This window comes from Myotis brandtii, unplaced genomic scaffold (assembly GCF_000412655.1).
Source record: "Myotis brandtii unplaced genomic scaffold, ASM41265v1 scaffold132, whole genome shotgun sequence".
Taxonomy (NCBI): Eukaryota; Metazoa; Chordata; class Mammalia; order Chiroptera; family Vespertilionidae; genus Myotis; species Myotis brandtii.
This window is the reverse complement of record NW_005354673.1, coordinates 1,032,131-1,050,826: the sequence shown is the minus strand read 5'-3', so window position 1 is coordinate 1,050,826 and position 18,696 is coordinate 1,032,131. Positions and strand designations below refer to the sequence as shown.

At 40.9% G+C, this 18,696-nt stretch overlaps 1 protein-coding gene across 1 annotated transcript in view; it reads right to left on the bottom strand.

The window, feature by feature from the left end:
- Window positions 1–18,696, bottom strand: part of SEL1L (sel-1 suppressor of lin-12-like (C. elegans)) — a 60,221-nt gene that overhangs the window by 17,535 nt on the left and 23,990 nt on the right. Inside the window, exons 6-13 of the mRNA XM_014534728.1 lie at window positions 9,366–9,533; window positions 6,957–7,062; window positions 6,003–6,165; window positions 3,854–3,907; window positions 3,702–3,761; window positions 1,546–1,627; window positions 813–967; window positions 95–151 (exon numbers count right to left, since the gene is read on the bottom strand). Coding sequence (XP_014390214.1) covers window positions 95–151; window positions 813–967; window positions 1,546–1,627; window positions 3,702–3,761; window positions 3,854–3,907; window positions 6,003–6,165; window positions 6,957–7,062; window positions 9,366–9,533 — 845 coding nt within the window. The remainder of the gene's footprint in view (window positions 1–94; window positions 152–812; window positions 968–1,545; window positions 1,628–3,701; window positions 3,762–3,853; window positions 3,908–6,002; window positions 6,166–6,956; window positions 7,063–9,365; window positions 9,534–18,696) is intronic.

Sequence of the window (18,696 nt, the reverse complement as noted above, 5' to 3'; positions counted from 1 at the left end):
CAAACTTGATATTGTCACTGACTTAGCCAGAAATACACCTGGAGAATTTCTTGCTACAACAGGAAGTGCAAAGCCCCAGGAACAGAAAAGTTACCTGATGGTTCTGTTCTACTCCACGCCCTCCGTGCAGGTGCAGTTGTCCCAGACCGACCTGAAAATGATAAAAATGGGGCAAAAGTCAAGGGTAGCATCTGGAGTGTGATTACCATTAAACCAACAAGAAAACACTTGGTAATAAAAAGGTTTCTATTTATTACAAAAATTGAAAGATTTAGCCTTACCTCCTGAAGATATTACGTTACTTTAATCTACATTTTTAAACACTAAAAATATCTGCTTTTAATCCAAAACTGAATTTGCCACCAATGAATCTACTCTAAAGGAAATACTCAAGAATATTAATTAATCTGAGAAAATTATGATCTAAGATGAGCAAAGGAAACATGAACAGTTCTGAAGAGCATCTGAAATCCCACATGTCCCGGAGCCTTTTTGTTTATAGAGAAAGTGGCAGTTTTTGTCCTTGGCGACTCCATGAAGAGCCTTCATCATCACTGTAATGCTGCTCCACTCAAGCAGCAGTTTTCAACTGGGGTGCACAGTAGTCACCTTGCCAGCTCTTAGGAACCATGAATGCCTAGTCCACATCCCAGAGGAGTCCAAATGGAATGTCTTGAGAGTATATAGCTAATAATAACATAGCTAGTAACTGCTAAGAGCAATAAAAATGTTACTTACAGATATAAGTGCTTGCCCCAGAGACTGTAATACACAATGCATTAAGACAGTACATGAGATGTTGAAACACATACCTGTGCTTGTACATCACCCTTTTCAGCTAGGAACTGGTAATACTGAATCAAATCTTCTTCTAGCATTCCACTGTTCATTCCTGGATTTTCCACCTCATCTGGCAGCCGTATTCTCTGCACTACTGAGCCTCCTGTCAGCGAGATATCACTAGCAACTGAAACAGGGGGACAAAGTAAGGACATGGATGAAAGTCAGCAGGTGTCCCACAGAGAGAAGTACAATTCGAGTTGCCAAATTGTTGACAGATGTTATGTTACAGGAAACTGTTCCTATAGTAGTTTATAGATATAAAACAGCAATCTAAAGTAAATTTAGTTTTTTCCACAAAATACTGAAGAAGTGGAGTCGATAGCAAAATTTAAAAAAAGGTAAGTACTTCTTAATCAACTAGGGTAGGGGCGGAGAATGTCCAGCCTGCAGGCCTTGTAAGGCCTGCAAAATCATTTGATCTGGCCCTGCCAAGGCATTAGGGGTGAGTTAACTAAAGTTTGACCAAAGATAGCAGGCTAATTTTTAAGTTCATAATTTTGTATGGCCTGTGAATGATGTTATAAATATCCAAATGGCTGTTGGCAGAAAAAAGGTTCCCCATCCCTGAACTAGGGTAAGGACGATTCCACTTGAAAAGAGCCATTCATGACATTTCAAGTGGTGCAATAAAAATAGATGTATTTAAAATTAATTGTTTTATTGGTTTTTGTTTTGTAAGGTGAAAGGCAAAAACATAGATACCATGGTTGGCCACAAGACGGTAATGAGTCAGTGCGGATTCACAACTCTGGAGGACCCCGATGCCAGCCCAGTAGCGGTAGCCCTGCAACACAGCCTCAGTGAGAAGACGGCGGTTTCAGGTGCTTCAGTGCATCCGTTGGAACAAATACAGCTAACCATACTCAGCATGCAATTCTGTTGTCTTCTGGTCCAAGGACACTATCACCCCATTTTTCCCGAGCTTTAGGTCATGAGGCAATTTATTTAGCCACTTCAACAAGCAGACTATAAATGACTAAGAACTAGAAAATAAATTTCCTAGAGCAATCAAAATTGATGCAATGAACTTTATGCAGTGTGCGCATTTTACCTATAGGAGAAAATTAAGGTCTTGCTTGGAACAGATTTTATTCTTATTTTATACACAATTTTAAAAAAGGGTTACTCTTCCAAATTAGCAAAGAAGAAGCAACAAATGAGCAAAATAGGGAAGTCAAGGGACTATTAGAAGCAGCCCAGCAATAAATGACTTCAGAATACGGGGAAGAGAGCTAATAATAAAGAGCAAGGAACAGAAAGTAGAGCTCTCTGGAGTCTTTTAGCACAGACTCAAAATAACTTTATAAGCTTTAACAATCCTTAGGGCATTACTGTATAATAGCATGTATAATATTTAATGTTCTTAATCTGTAGCTGCTGTTGAAGACGACTGGTAAGTAATTAGAACAAACCCTATTTTTCACTTAAACCCCCTCAGCAGTTTACCCTTGTAAACAAGACAGAGTCCATGTAAACAGGACAAAGTCCATGCTCCTTGGCATGACATACAGCTGCTTGTGGGATTCCTGTTCACCTGCCCTGTTGTGAACTACTGGTAGGTATTCTACTGTCTGGCCACACTAAAGTGCTTGTGTTTTCTTGCAAACACCACATTCCCTCTTGTTGCTATCCCTCTATCAGTGGTTCTCAACCTTCCTAATGCCGCGACCCTTTAATACAGTTCCTCATGTTGTGGTGACCCCCAACCATAAAATTATTTTCGTTGCTACTTCATAACTGTAATTTTGCTACTGTTATGAATCGTAACGTAAATACCTGATATGTTATATGTGTTTTCCGATGGTCGCGACCCACAGGTTGAGAACCACTGCCTGGATACCTCTGCTTTTTACGTTCACTCACCACAATTTACCCTTCAAGAACAGGGTTAGCTGCTTCTTTCCTCAGAAGTACCTCCTTAAATCCCTCTCCTTCCAATGCCACTTTCTAGGTGATTCCTTGACATTCTCAGGCTGTACTATAATGGTCTCCTTAACTGTGCCTCCCTTTCTTGATTAAAAGCTTGTTGGATTGTATCTTACTCATCTTTGGTATCCCAATGACATGTACTCAATGAATATTTTTGGAAATGTATGAGTAAAATTAATTAGGACCCACCCAGCTGGCCAGAGAAATAGATTTTCCTTCTTTTTAAAGTATCATAGCTCATCAATGACTAAGCTGTAAACTCTTTTCCACATTTTTTCCTGTTTTTTTTTCTGCTTTCAGTCTCATTTCTGCTTACTCTATCCTTTATGTCCTTGTAAGAATGAATTTATATATTCATTTGAAACATAGTAATATGAGTTGGAGGTCATGTGACTTAGCCAAAGTCAGTTTATGAAGTACAAGGCAGATTAAATACACCACAGTAAAGAATTTAGTGGAAAAATTCTCTATTTCACCACTAAGCCATTTAAATGATCAATGGTATCAAATGCACATAAAAGATACTCTGTAATGAACTTTAAAGGACCACTTTATAGGTTTAAAGAACTTTATAGGTACTTTACATAGTAAGTCCTTCATCAATTTCAATATAACATCTATGACAACCAATCTAAAAAAATGACTTTGACAAACAATTACAACTTAAAAAAAAGAGCCATTTATCAGATATTTATTTTAAGGACAATCAGCCAAACTAGTCATTTTCATAAAAAATTGTGAACTCTAACAGTTTTCATCCACATGTAGATTGTTATTGTATTCATTAATAAGAATATTCAATTGAGTATTTGGTCTTAGTGAATAAAAGTAAATTTGAATCATGAAAGTCAGAAAAGTCGTGATTATTTGTTGACCAAAAATTCTTCTGCTACTCAATGTCAGTATTTTTCCATTTAAGTCTTACTTACCAAAATCATGTGGGCTATTAGGTTGCCCCCAAGAGCTCCAAAAGTATAATAAACAAGGGCCTGTGAATGAACAAAAGATACTTAATTGAACATAGGCACATGTATTTACTCAATTGAAAGTGTCATATAAATTAAAGTTTTAATAATATTACCTTTGCCTGACTTGAATTAACACCAAGTCCAGAGGCGTAGAGAAAGCCAAGAGCCTGAAATAAAATGATAAAAGTAAGAATTCTGCCTTTGGTGGAAGTTTATCCAAGACAGACATAGTTTTATGTACTATGAAAAGATGAACGAATCTTTAAATGGGAAACAATTTAAATTGTTGCAAGTATGTACAACCTGGAATTAAAGAGCCTCAGAAATGCATTCAAGGTTTTACAAATTACACAATGAAATACAACTTTAAACAAGTCAAAATATTTAGCTTGAAGATTAAAGATAATTTAATAACTTATTAACTAGAAAAACAAGGTTGAACACAAATATGGCTTTTACTTGATCTTGATGAACAACTATTATAAGGACAGAACAACTCCTACATCATTACATCAACGCAAAGGTGCATACACAATGGAAATGGATAAGAGATTGCCAAGATCCACTATCCCAGGAACACAAAGAGGCAGCCAGAGGTCAAGGTGAAGTGGTCAAGGAAGGTCACTTTACAATGCTAGAGCACACCATTTTCTAAAAAAATTCAACCAATCAAAGAATGCACTAGTAAAGTCCTATCCTTTGCCTTGACAACATCAAAGTATAAACTAATGTTGAAATAGTCTGAAAACAGGCTTCTAACTGTGACTAAGCAAATCCAAAACCTTCAGTAAACCTGAATTATTGAAGGCATTTTATTTATTTTTATTTTTTTAATATATATTTTATTGATTTTTTGTACAGAGAGGAAGGGAGAGGGATAGAGAGTTAGAAACATCGAGGAGAGAGAAACATCGATCAGCTGCCTCCTGCACACCTCCTACTGGGGATGTGCCCGCAACCAAGGTACACATCCTTGACCAGAATCGAACCTGGGACCCTTCAGTCCGCAGGCTGATGCTCTATCCACTGAGCCAAACTGGTCAGGGCTATTGAAGGCATTTTAAATAAATGTGGTGGCACCCTAAATCCTAGTTGTCAACCTTACCATAGAGAATCAAACAGATATTTTGCATCAAATGGTGTGATGCAATATGGAATGCAGAACATCCCCATAATAGAGTCCAGCCAGAAATATTTTACTTGAGTTCATCAGTCTTTAGCTGTGATAGCCAGTTTATAGGAAATATAGATGATGAAAAAACAAACTAAAGGACACCATGCAGAAGTAAATGGGTAAACTGAGTTAGGACATTCTGCAGAAAATGGGCCCTAACACAGAAAAAAAAAGAAAGGGGATGGCAATGTTAGAAATAACAACCAAATATAAGGTATAGTCCGGGGTTAGGTTTGGACAAAACTGATATACAGTAAATGTTCTGTTCAATACCATCTGAATATGCTAAGGTTATTATATGTTGTAGAAATTTACTGGAAAGGAAAGGTGAAGATTAACGATTGAGAAGAGCATGTTATGGAACAGTAGACAATGACATCTTATTTTAATCAAGAATTTGTATGTATCTATACACAAAGAAAAAGGTCTAGAAGGCTGTGCATGCACTAACATACTACCAATGCTCATGTCTAGTTGCACATATGCATTATTGACTTCCTTAGCATTTTTAGTTTGTATTTCTAGTTTCTTATAATGGACCTATACTGCTTCTGTAATGTATATGCTTAAAAACATCAAGATTAATAAGAGATGAAGCAGCTGAACTTTGGAAAGAAATGCACTGGTGAGTAATTTAGGTAAAAGCCAATTACTTCATGTTTCATTCACTATAGATCAAATCTGGAAAACTACAGACATTAATTGTGGCAAGATGCCTTAAGCGACCATAAATGTTCTCAGACAAAGGAAAAAGACTGATATTCAAAGATATTTTATTCAAAATTGATTTCAAAGAGGAAGGGAGAGGGAGAGAGAGAGAAACATCAATGATGAGAGAGAATCATTGACCAGCTGCCTCCTGCACGCCCCACAGTGGGGATCGAGCCTGCAACCCAGGCATGTGCCCTGACCGGGAATCGAACCCTGATCTCCTGGTTCATAGGTCGATGCTCAACCACTGAACCACACTGGCTGGGCAAGATATTTTATTCTTATTTTTCAAAAGAAGTCAGGGCACAAAGAGTAAACTGCTGTTAAAATAAACAAGTGCTGTGTGGGAGGAGACTCTCCAATGCAAGTACACTTACAGTCTGCCCCTTGGGAGAGCCTTCCTCAGTCAGCTTCTCAAACATCTCTTTAGCTGTCTGAAGGTTCTGTGTCAGGTAATCACCAAACAAAAGAGCATATGACACTCTCTCCAGGGCCTTGGTATGGTTCATGCTTGCTGCCTTTTGAAGATACCGATATGCTCTTTAAATGTAAACAATTAAAAACACATTAGCAATAATCTGGAACTTTTATTACATTTTTTAAAGATCTACTGAAATGCAACATAAATAATTTGCTTATTCTATAGTCATGTTACTTATGTATAGAAAACATCCTGGCTACTTTGTTTTTATGTAAGGTACCAGTTTTCTCTCTCATCCTAACATCTTGGAATAGTCTAATTACACTAACAGTAATTCCCAAAACTTCTGAAAACATTAACTACATGTGCAATGAAAGAACTGTAATATGGTGTCCCATAAATAATCCAGTGATAACCACTGCAATTTAAAAAAAAAATCTTTGCACAGAATATAAGCCTGCTGAAATTAAAGGGACATAAAATATTAGAAGACAGTCACTTGTTTTACGTTCTTTCTAAGTGTAAATTCTTAAATTCTAGTCTTTGTCTGCAAGAATATTATAAAGCAAAAACGAAAAAAACAAACATCTGACAACTCCTTTTTTTGTTTTATGTAATTTTAAATTCTGAATAGCATATGTATTCTTGGTTCTCAGAAACAACAACTTTAGTCCATTATTTCCATTCTGCTCATTGTACATTGTTGGGATCAGTAATTACAACCTTTTTATCCTAACAAGCTAATATCTGATAAAAAACAATGCCACTGAAGTCCATAAATGGTATTAAACTTCTTATAATGCAACTTAACAAAGCCGCTGTTTTGGCAAAACACTTAAAAAAAAAACTTCGCTATTTATCTCTGTAATGGCCTATCTTAGGGGAGGCATGTACTTGCAGTGCTACCTACTCTCTTTTTTGGCTTTTCTTATTGCTTCCATTGAGGATTTTCATCCCAGTCTGGTACATCACTTCTGCTTCCTGCATTTGCCGTCTTTTAGTGGCCTCTTCTTCAGCTAAAAACAAAATGTCAGATGCACTTAAATGGATTTTAATTCTACACCAATTATTTATCAAGCATCAGCATGTATTCTGTCTTTTGAGAATACAAACACAATTAATGATCTTTCATTCTTTACAAAGCTGACTCCAAAGACACATAATTTAACTGTGGCCTTTACCTGACAAAAGATAAGACTTAAAAAACACACAACTTGTCTACATCATGTTCTTTTAGAGAAAGCAGTATCAACCTGCTTTTGGAGGGTACTTTTCTGCTAGTAATTCTAAAACTTTTAATATAATTTAACTGAAACTTCAGTAGCAAATTATGATTATGTGCCAAGTCAGCTAAAATCAGAAGGACAGAAGGGATATTAAAAAACAATAGTCAGCCTTAGCTGGTTTGGTTCAGTGGATAGAGTGTCAGCCTGCGGACTGAAGGGTCCCAGGTTTGATTCTGGTCAAGGGCACATGCCTGGGTTGTGGGCTCGATCCCCAGTAGGGGACGTGCAGGAGGCAGCCAATCAATAATTCTCTCTCATCACTGATGTTTCTAAATCTCTTTCCCTCTCCCTTCCTCTCTAAAATCAATAAAGATATATTTTTAAAAAATAATCAGAAAAACACCATTTTAGTCAAAGGACACTTTGTTTTTATTTTTTTCCCAAAAATTATTTTGCTATTGTAATATAGTATTGTACCAGAAATCTAGAACTCATTAAGAGATATCTGAGTATTTCATTAGGACCAATATTTATAGAAACAGTTCTTATATATAAAAAATCTGATGATATTATACCAAAGTACCTAATCATACTGGCCTATACCCAAGATCCGTGGTCGGCAAACTGCGGCTCGCGAGCCACATGTGGCTCTTTGGCCCCTTGAGTGTGGCTCTTCCTAAGCCTTAGGAGTACCCTAATTAAGTTAATAACAATGTACCTACCTATATAGTTTAAGTTAAAAAACTTGGCTCTCAAAGGAAATTTCAATCGTTGTACTGTTGATATTTGGCTCTGTTGACTGAGTTTGCCGACCACTGGCCAAGATGGGCTATATTTGATGTTATCTTCTAGAAGTGCCTAATTATCTACCAGAGCCATTATTTTGAAAGTGTTATTTGGAATCAAAGGAGATATGTTTAAGATTTTCTGTTCTTTATTAGTTACAAAGTTTTTCCTGAAAAAATACCTTTAGATGTCAGTCCCCTTAAACTGACATTAACATGCAGGAAGGTGAAACATACATGATTTGTTAAATGTTACTAAGCACAGCACATCTTACTCCAAGTGTTTTTAAAAGATTTTTTAAAATATATTTTTATTGATTTCAGAGAGGAAGGAAGAGGGAGAGATAGATAACATCAATGATAAGAGAGACTCACTGATCAGCTGCCTCCCACATGCCCCCCACTGGGAGTTGAGCCCGAAACCCAGGCATGTGCCCCTAACCGGAATCGAACCAATGACCCCCCAGTCCACAGGCCAACACTCCATCCACTGAGTCAAACCAGCCAGGGCTAAAAGATTTTTTTAAAAATTGATTTGAGAGAGAGAGAGAGGAAGGTAGAGGTGGGAGAGAGAGAGAAACATCGATGCAAGAAAGGAAAATCAATGGACTGCCTCCTGCACGTCCCCTACTGGGGATCGAGTCTGCAATCCATGCATGTGCCCTGACCGGGAATCTAACTGGCAACCTTTCATTGCACAGGACGCCCAATCAAGTAAGCCACAACGGCCAGGGCTCAAAGTGTTTTTTAAAAGTTATTATTCCTAACCACTCTTTTTTTAAAAAAAAAATTTTTTTTTTTTTATTTCAGAGAGAAAGGTAGGAGGAGAGCTAGAAACATCAATGATGAGAATCATCGATTGGCTTGCTGCCTCTACATCCCCCACTGGGGATAGAGCCAGCAATCCAGGAATCAAATCGTGACCTCCTGGTTCATAGGTCGTCGCTCAACCATTGGGCCACACAAGCTAGGCTCTTCCTATCACTCTTAACCTCTCCATAATGCTGTTTCCTTTACTGTTAAAAAATGTCTTACATTTATTAAATTAGCAGCCTGCCTGAGGGTTTGCACACCAACAGAAAACCCTCTCTAAATAAGACAGTGTGATAAGCTGCCTGAGTGACAGGCTGGAAATAAGTAAGTACACTGCATGCTTCCTGTGCTAATGTCTGTTCTTTAAGGCTATAACCACATTATCAACACTGCCCATGTCTGTCAAGGGTGGAAAAAGATGGCTAGCAGAGGCCTTAAAGATGCTGTCCAAGACATGGAGCAATGTGGAAATTCCTCCTACAAATCAACACTTACTTTCACAAAAGCCCCACTTTTCATCTGCCTTGTAGTCATAGGTTGTAGCACACCACAGTCTGCCATCTTCCCTCCCATCTGACGTACACTCATCATATTCCTTATCCAGGAAAAGAAAAGGGAAGTGGCAGGGCTCTCCATGTGCTGTGCCTTCAATGGCGGTCAAAGCTGGAAAGATAAGAAAAATCAAAACATGAACAGCACCTGTGGTATTCATGGATTTAACACTGTCAATTTCAGCTACTAGAATTTAAAGATGAAGATACATGATTTGGAATGGGGAATATACAAAAAGTCAGCACTAATCCTTGAATCCTGTTTAGGGGTGACTTGAAGGTGAGTCAACTTAGTGAGCATGGCTAGCTGACTACCCAGCTCTGCAACTAGCTTAGGATTGCTGAAGGTCTTGAGATATAATAACCTTAGAATGCAGTCTACTGTCCAACTTCTGCCCAACTAGTGAGCAAAAAATGAGGCAAATGCAACTGAATCAATTCCACTGCTTGGCACAACTCTCCTCTTTTCGATCTGACTGCTGTAAGTCAATTTCTTCAATAATATAAAGTAATACAAGGAAAATGATCCCCCAGCATTTTATTAGAGCACTTATAATACATATTGAGGCTCTTTCTTTACCATACTCTAGCTCCCACTAGACTTTGAGCTTAAGGGTGGAGACCATATCTTTAATTTGTTCCATAAGTTCTGAGGATCTCCTAGGTGCCAGGAATGAGGTGGAGCAGAGGTCACTGCTCTACAGAACTTACTGCCTCGCAAGGAAGAGAAACATTAAACAAAAGTGTGATCGATGTTATAGAAAGGAAAGCCTCTCCTCCCCGGAACTAAAGTGTACACTGAACCTCCCAGAACAGCGGTCGCCAACCTTTCGGACCTCACGGACCACCAGTGGTCTGCAGACCACCGGTTGGTGACCACTGTCCCAGAGGGAGTGGTTGAAAGGCTGCAGGGTGGGGTGGGGAGTATATAGACAGAGGGAACAGGTGTGGTAATTAAAGAAAATAAGCAACGTACATTAGACAAAATAAAAAGAGTTCGGGAAGTTGGAACATGCAGTGTGAGTGCCAAAGTAGATGAGAGAAGCAGCTAAAGAAGCACAAAGAAGCCAGACTAGGGAGGTCCTGACAAATCTTATTAAAGAGTTTGAACTTCATCCTGAGAACAGTGGAACTCATATAAGAGTTTTAAGTAGGAGTGACATGCTCAATTTACTAAAAGAGTGGACAATCGAATGGAGGGAGGGTTGGATAAGGTGACCAGTCCAAAGGTTGTGACAGTCGACTAACCCAGAGGTAATGGGAGCCCGAAGAGGATCATGGAATGAAAGAAGTGGAAAATCTAAAGTGATGCTAAGGAAGTAGATATGGTACTACCTAGTGACTGACTAGATGTGCAGATGAGAGGAGAGGCGGCAAGGAAGCTCCCAGGGTTAGGCTTTATTTAGGAAGTGAGTAGAAGGTTGTCCTTACTAAGATAAAAGGTTCCCACTCCCTAACTGGTCAAAGTGACTCACTATATCTAAACTGTTTAGAAAAACAATGTGGTTTATGTTCAACATCTGTTTTCCTTCTCAAGTCTGTAATTTTGGTACATGCTTAGACAGAGAGTGATTACATGATTAGCCTCCATTAAACACTCCAAGTGCTGGGTCTCTGATGAGAACATTTCCCGTGCTGTCGCTTGTACTACGGGACTTAAGTGGGTCCAAAGGCTCTCCTTGGGAACTTACACCTGGCTTCCTTTGGACTTCGCCCCATGATGATTTTGCTTTGTATTCTTTCACTATAATAAATCACAGCCTTGAGTACAACTATATGCTGAGTCCTCCCAGCAAATTACTGAACCTAGGAATGGTCTTGGGGACTCCCAACATTAGTTGACATCAGACGTGGCATTCGGGAGAATGACCCTGACTCACTGAAATCCAGTGCGGGCGTTGTTTGGGAAAGGAAGGATAAGGGCAGGGTATGATGAACCTCGGGTTCCCCGGTGGTCATCCCTGCCATGCAGCAGCAGCTGAGCGCAATGTGTGTGAGAGGTAAAAGCTACTTGTGGAACTTGAGAACAGATCCAGCTCCAGGGGAGCAGGCTTGCTGGGTCCCCAGCTGCTCTGGGCCATCCTGGTTAAAGTGGTGATGCCTTTGGGTTTGTTCTCTTCTTCGCAAAGGAGAAAGGACCACCCACTCCCCCCCAAATTCCCAAAGGTGAAAGGGTCAAAATATTAAAACAGGGGGTAGGGAGTAGTGGTGAGGGGAAGGGAGTTAAATTAGGTCCTAGGCCTGGAGCCAAATTTTAGATAAACCAGAAAAAAAGGGGAGGGAGGTAACATTCCAGCAGTTTTCTCCCAGCCTAGCTGCAGCTGCAGTAGCTTCCCCCACTGCCCTTCCTCCCCTGCATTCCAGCCCGATCTTCCCTGGCAGCTGTCATGCTAACTAGTATAGCATATGTTAAAGTTTTAAGTAAATTTGTAATTATGGGGGGAAAAAAGGTGGAAATTGCAGTGGCTCTGTATTTTGTGGCTATCACATCTGAATGTATGGTAAAAATGGATAGAAAATGTTAAATGTTTGTAATTCCATATATGCCAGAGGAATCATCCTGATCAGGGAAAGCTGCACAGAAAAAAACGTGTCTGGGACACAGCTTCCATGCTTTTTGCTACTGGTGGGTGGGTTGTAATTTAAACTGAGTATTGGAAACAGGACAAGTTTCTGTAACTGATGGGTTTTGCTATTGAGGAGGAGCAGATTTTGCTAGCCCAAAATATGACTTTTTGAGATATCGTTTAAGCTGTTTTTTTAAAAAATATATTTTATTGATTTTTTACAGAGAGGAAGGGAGAGGGATAGAGAGTTAGAAACATCAATGAGAGTGAAACATCGATCAGCTGCCTCCTGCACACTCCCCACTGGGGATGTACCCGCAACCAAGGTACATGCCCTTGACTGGAATCGAACCTGGGACCCTTCAGTCTGCAGGCCGACTCTCTATCTACTGAACCAAACCAGTCAGGGCAAGCTGGTTATTTTTAAGAAACAAAAGACTCAAGAAGAGCCTTTTACCCTCCCCCTACCCCTTACCTGCCTAAAGGAATTCAGATTTAAAAAACTCCTGCTTCAGGAAGGAAGATCACCTTAGCATAATAAGAACCAAGTGAGGCAGACAGGGAGAAACCCAGAAAAGTCTGCTAGACTCCCCTTCCTGTCCCACTATCTCTGGGTGGCCCTGCAAGAATTTGTTCACTAAATATTTGCTCCTTTCCACCTACCCGTGAATTGCCTACATTCCCTTTGAAGTCCAAACCGCTATCCTAGCCACCCTTCTTCTTAGCTCAAAACGATATATAAGTCTCAACTGCCCCATTTGTCCATCCTTCCCAGATTCTTACAAAACCCCGAATGTACATAAATAATAAATGTGATTATTTTCTCCTATTAACCTATCCCATCCTCAATTTGATTATTAGATCAGCCAGAAGAACAATGAGGAAAAAGAGGGGGAAATTTCCACTCTCCCACACAATGGATGATACAGACTTCTGCTTATTGGAGCCTCTGGCAAGAGGGACATATTTAAGAAAGAGAGGTGATCCACAGATGGAAATACACTTTTGAAGTTCTAAAAAGCAGATTCAGTTTGCTAGTGAGTGCTTGTGAAAGCAGAAGTCTGACCCTTAGAGACAGACGTGCAGGTTTGTGGGTCAATTTGGACTCAAAGAAAGACACGACAAAAGGGTGGAGGAAAGCCTTGGCTGCCACGGGGACTTTCCGGCCCTGCAGCATCTTGGCTTTGGTGCTGCTGTAGAAAAGCCCCTGGCTTTTAAAAAAAAATCCTAACTTACAGATCCTAACTGCCTGGGCTTGATTCTAAGCTACAAGCTGATACTGTCTGGTATAGCTTCCAGGCTCAGTGTGAGCTGAACTGAAAGCAGGTCTGGGCGCCATAAACAGAACTCAGACAGTGAGCGACCTCTGCACATTAGGTCCCCTCTCCGTGGGGCCTACACCGAGAGGAAATCAAGAATGCTGGGCTAAACTGTCTGCACCACATACAAATGTCCACAGGAAAGGGCTTCTCTTTGCTGGGACCATTTGAAATCAAGCTGCTGACCAGCTGTATGTTCTGACAGAGACTGACTTAACCTGTGACTTGCCCAAAGCTGCAAGTTGGGAGAGGATACCTCTCAGGGGCTGTGACCCTCCACTCACTGCTGACAGGCTGAAAAGGCTCCTGACCCCCTCGGGAACATGTCTCACTGTGGTGGGGTCCTTGTGTCTGGCTCCCCTGATGAGCTGCTGTTTGCAACGATCAACTCATTACCTGACTCTGCTTCCCTCACCTTTCTCCTAGTGGAATTGGATTATTCAATGCAGCTCACCTCAGAAAGGGCTTGACCTACCTGGCCAGTGTTAATCAGTGGATGAGCACTGACCCATGCACCAGGAGGTCCCAGTTCAAGTCCCAGTCAGGGCACATGCCTGGGTCGCAGGATCGATCCCCAGTATGGGGCATGCAGGAGGCAACTGATCAATGATTTTCTCTCATCATTGATGTTTCTATCCCTCTCTCCCTCTTCCTTCCTCTCTATGAAATCAATAAAAACATATTTCAAAGAGGGCTTGACCTTTTCTAGGCTGCTCACTGGATAAGGGGAAGGAGGTTATGTAAACTGATTTTGAAATTTTTTGAAAATTCAGGATTCTGTCTTGAACAATTCCTAAACATGATGTCTTTCTAGTTCAGTTGTACAAAAATGTTTTTCTGTGAAGGCGTTAGGCCCCTCTTGCACACTACCCCTCCAGATGGAAGGTCTGGATGAGAGTAGGGGATGATTGTGAAAAAATATGAAATTATGATTACTGAATGGAAACACTGATTTGGCAACAACCAAGGAAAATAAACCTAAACCCCTGCACTGGAGAAGCACAAGAGAGGGGAGACGGTATTCTGATCTTTGTTTTTCAGAACTTTTTCTGGGAACCCCTCCCTTTTCCTAAAGGAAAGCGCCTGCGCACCTTTCCCAGCTGTGGAGAGTGCTCTGAGTTCCGACGGCTGAGCCCATGATCACACGCCACAGGGCTGACTATAAGGCAGGCAGCAGGAGGTGGCCCAGCCCTGCGCTCTCCAAACGAAAACCTCCCGATGTTGTCCACACTCGAGGTGTATGACCTGGTGTCCCGGACAACAAAACCTTTTGGAAATGACTGGCAGTCTCTCTGAAACCAAGGACTAACTTATTTGTCCTGGAAACCCTTGGAAAAGACACCAAGGATGGGAGGCCACATTGTACTGCCTGAAGTGTGTCCTGCTTGTGTGTCCCAACGATTACAAAATCGTTTCCAGTGTTACCTCATGGCCCTCTGGGACAGTGGTTCTGTACATGCACCCTGACCACCATGACACCGCCTAAGCCCTGGGCAGCTTCACCTTACCGCCAGAGCTGTGCTAGGCCTGAACTGATGCTTAGGGCCAGGTAAAAAGGTTAACACAGAAACTTGAGGAAGCCATCTTTATGATCAGTGGGAGTTGTTAAATGGCTAAGTCCAGGACCTGTGAAGGGCATAACTGAAATTATTACTGCAGGTCGGCCTCGCTCCGCTTTCTGGGTCTTACTGATAATAATTTTGCTGTGAAGACAATTTGGCCAATGACGGCACCACGGGGCTGACTGTGCAGAGAAGATCTGACATAGCAGGCCTAGATTTCCACTCTTGAAGAGGCCTGCTTACAAGGCTGGCCCTTGGCTGGTGTCTGGGAGCTTAGATTTCTGAAGGATTCCCGCTACCCTAACTGTTAAGAGTGGCTCACTCCAACGATACAAACAATACGATTTACACTGAACACCTGCTTTCCTTCTGGGAGTCTGACAATTGGTACACACTAGACACAGAGTGCCTATGTGACCAGCCCCTAATAAGAACTCCAGGTACTTGGTCTCTAACAAGCTTCCCTGGCAAACATTTCACATAGGTTGTCACTTGTTGCTGGGGAAATTAAGCATGTACTGTGTGACTCCCCTAGGAAAGGCCCCTTGTAAGCCTGTGTCTGGTTTCCCTAGACTTCACCCCATGCACCTTTCCCTTTGCTGATTTTGCTTTGTATTCTTTTGCTGTAATAAATCATAGCTATAAATATCACTATATACTGAGTCCTATGAGTCTTTCTAGAGTAGGGGTCCTCAAACTTTTTAAACAGGGGGCCAGTTCACTGTCCCTCAGACCGTTGGAGGGCCAGACTATAGTTTAAAAAAAAACTATGAACAAATTCCTATGCACACTGCACATATCTTATTTTGAAGTAAAAAAACAAAACGGGAACAAATACAATATTTGTATTTGCATGTGGCCCACGGGCTGTAGTTTGAGGACCCCTGTACTAGAGAATCATCAAGCCTGGGGTTGCAATCTTGGAGATCCCCCACATAATTGGGAATAAGCTTAAAATGTTCAGGACACAGCAAGAAGGCAGTATGGCTGGAATCCTGTGAGTAAAGAGGAGTGGCAGAAGATGCAGTTGGAGAGATAGGAGGGGCTTGATCATGGAAGGCCTCATTAGTACAGGTAAGGAGCTGGATTTATTCTGCATGTGGCAGGAAGCCACTGGAGGCTTCTCAACAGGAAGAAAGATTAGACAATGGGGGTGGGGATGGGGAGGTCAAAAGCAGAGGCACCAGATAGGAAGCTGAACTTCTTTAGGAGAAGCAATATGACAGCGACATGGTTGGAAGGCTGACAAAGGAAGCAAGTCTAGAAGCAATTGCCATATAACCCACTTCCAATGTAGTCTGACTGCAACCACACAAAGCCATGCATATGCAATTTATGTAACATACGCGTTTCATGTATTAATAATACATTAATAACAAGTCTAAATAACAGAAAACAATAAAATAATTATTTAAAAGCCAAAACAAGTGAATCTAAATTTTTATAAAGTTGGCATAACTACACAAAATTATTCAAGTAATTTAATAATACCCTGTTACAACTATCTAGTATTACTAGAGGCCCGGTGCACAGTCTGGGAGCCTTCGGGGAATGTCGGACTGCCGGCTTAGGCTCACAGGAAGTGGGCCAAAGCCGGCAGTGGGACATCCTTAGTGCTGCTGTGGAGGTGGGAGAGGTTCCCACCACCACCGCTGTGCTTGTCAGCCGTGAGCCCGGCTCAGGGCTTCTGGCTGAGCGGCGCTCCCCCTGTGGGAGCACACTGACCAGGGGGCAGCTACTGCGCTGAGCGTCTGCCCCTTGGTGGTTAGTGCGCATCATAGTGACTGGTCATTCTGCCGTTCGGTCGATTTGCATATTAGCTTTTTATTATATAGGATATACATTAGAGGCCTGATGCACAAAATTCGTGCAAGGGGCTCAGCCCTCGCAGCCACGGCTTCATCCAGAAGGTCGTTTGGCCGTCCTGTCTAATTAGCATATTATGCTTTTATTATTATAGATAATTATGGATACATATATGTTAGGATAAAGCAATATAACATTAATGTCATTAGGTACCAAGAATTTCAGCATCAGGGAAAGGAAACACAAACAAAAGGAAGAAGCAAAAACCCTGATGGGTAGAGAGGGCTAGCAGCAGATCTGCAACCCATTCTCTCCTTTTACTGCCCAAGAAACAGAGAAACAGAAAGGTGTCACAATCAAATCATCTTAGAAACTTGTTAACAAGAGATCTTCTGACAAGCACACTAGCGGTTTTTACCACCAGGAGTCCTTACTTATGGAATGCTTTCGCAGGGTACACGTGGTCTATCGAGACTGCTCACTGAGATGAACCTGAGATGTATGTATTCATAAGGCATGATTTCCTAGAAAATTTCACACAAGCTATGCAGTTACTAGAGAATAAACTGGAGATGTTTCAAAACTGAAATAGCTCTTTGGCTGAAGTCACACTCCACACACATCATTTAGAGGTCTCACATGTTGAAATTTGGGCCAGAGTGCATCCTAATTGAGGCAAGACAGGACCTGGGAGTAGCTCTGGCTGCCATGAACTTTTGCACACGTTGCCTATGTGTTGTGATCACTGTATCTTTGAAAATCTTAGTCATGTTTGATCTGATTCCCATGAGTCCAATTTGTCAATAGAATGAAGCATACGTATATAAGACCCATTAATTTGTAATGATGCTCAAAAACAAAACAAACAAAAACATGCTCACTGGTTTCCTTCGGAGAAATCTGTGATAGTAGAACCCAAACGTTCTAACTTCCACTCCACCTCTTCTCTCTGCTCCTAAACAAATGAAAGCTTCTACGGGAAGGTCATCTAATCCTCCTTTTCTTCCCAAACCTTACATGCTTCTTCTATACATAGTCAAATGTGGTAGATAATGGAAACACTTCAGACTTTGAAGTCAAACAGGGCTGGGTGGGATTGCAGAGAAGAAGGGAGAGGGAGAGAGAGTCAGAAACATCAATGATGAGAGAGAATCATTGATTGGCTGCCTCTTGCAAACCCCCAAACAGGGATCGAGCCCACAACCTGGGCATGTGCCCTTGACTGGAATCGAACCTAGGACCTGTCAGTCCCCAAGCCGATATTCACATCCTGGGGGTCCCAGAAGAAGAGAGCAAGAAATTGAAAACCTATGTAAAAAAAAAATTACAGAAAATTTCTATAACCTGAAGCAAATAGACATACAAGTCTCCAGGAAGCATAGAGTCCCAAACAAGACAAAGCCAAAGAGGCCCACAGCAAGACACATCAAAACTAAAATAACCAAAGTTAAAGCCAAAGAGAGAGTCTTAAAGCCAGCAAGAGAAAAGCCGTTAGTCAGCTATAAGGGAGTTCCTATATGACTGTTAGCTGATTTTTCAACAGAAACTTTGCAGGCCAGAAGGGATTGGCAAGAAATATTCAAAGTGATGAAAAGCAAGGACCTTACAACCAAGATTACTGTACTCAGCAAAACTATCATAGAATTGAAGGATATATAAAGAACTTCCCAGACAAGAAAAAGCTATCAAGTTCATCACCGCCAAACCAGTATTACATGAAATGTTAAAAGGACTTATTTAAGAGGGAGAAGGAAAAAAAAAGATAAAAAATATGAACAATAAAATGGCAATAAATACATATTTATCAACAATTGAATCTAAAAAACAAAATAAACGAAGAAGCAGAACAGAAACAGACTCATAGATACAAAGAACATTTTGATGGCTGCAAGATGGGAGTGGGGTTGGGAAGATTGGTGAAAAGGGTGAAGGGATTAAGAAGAACAAATTGGTAGTTACAGGATAGTCATGGGGATGTAAAGTACAACATAGTGAATATAGTCAATAATATTGTAATAACT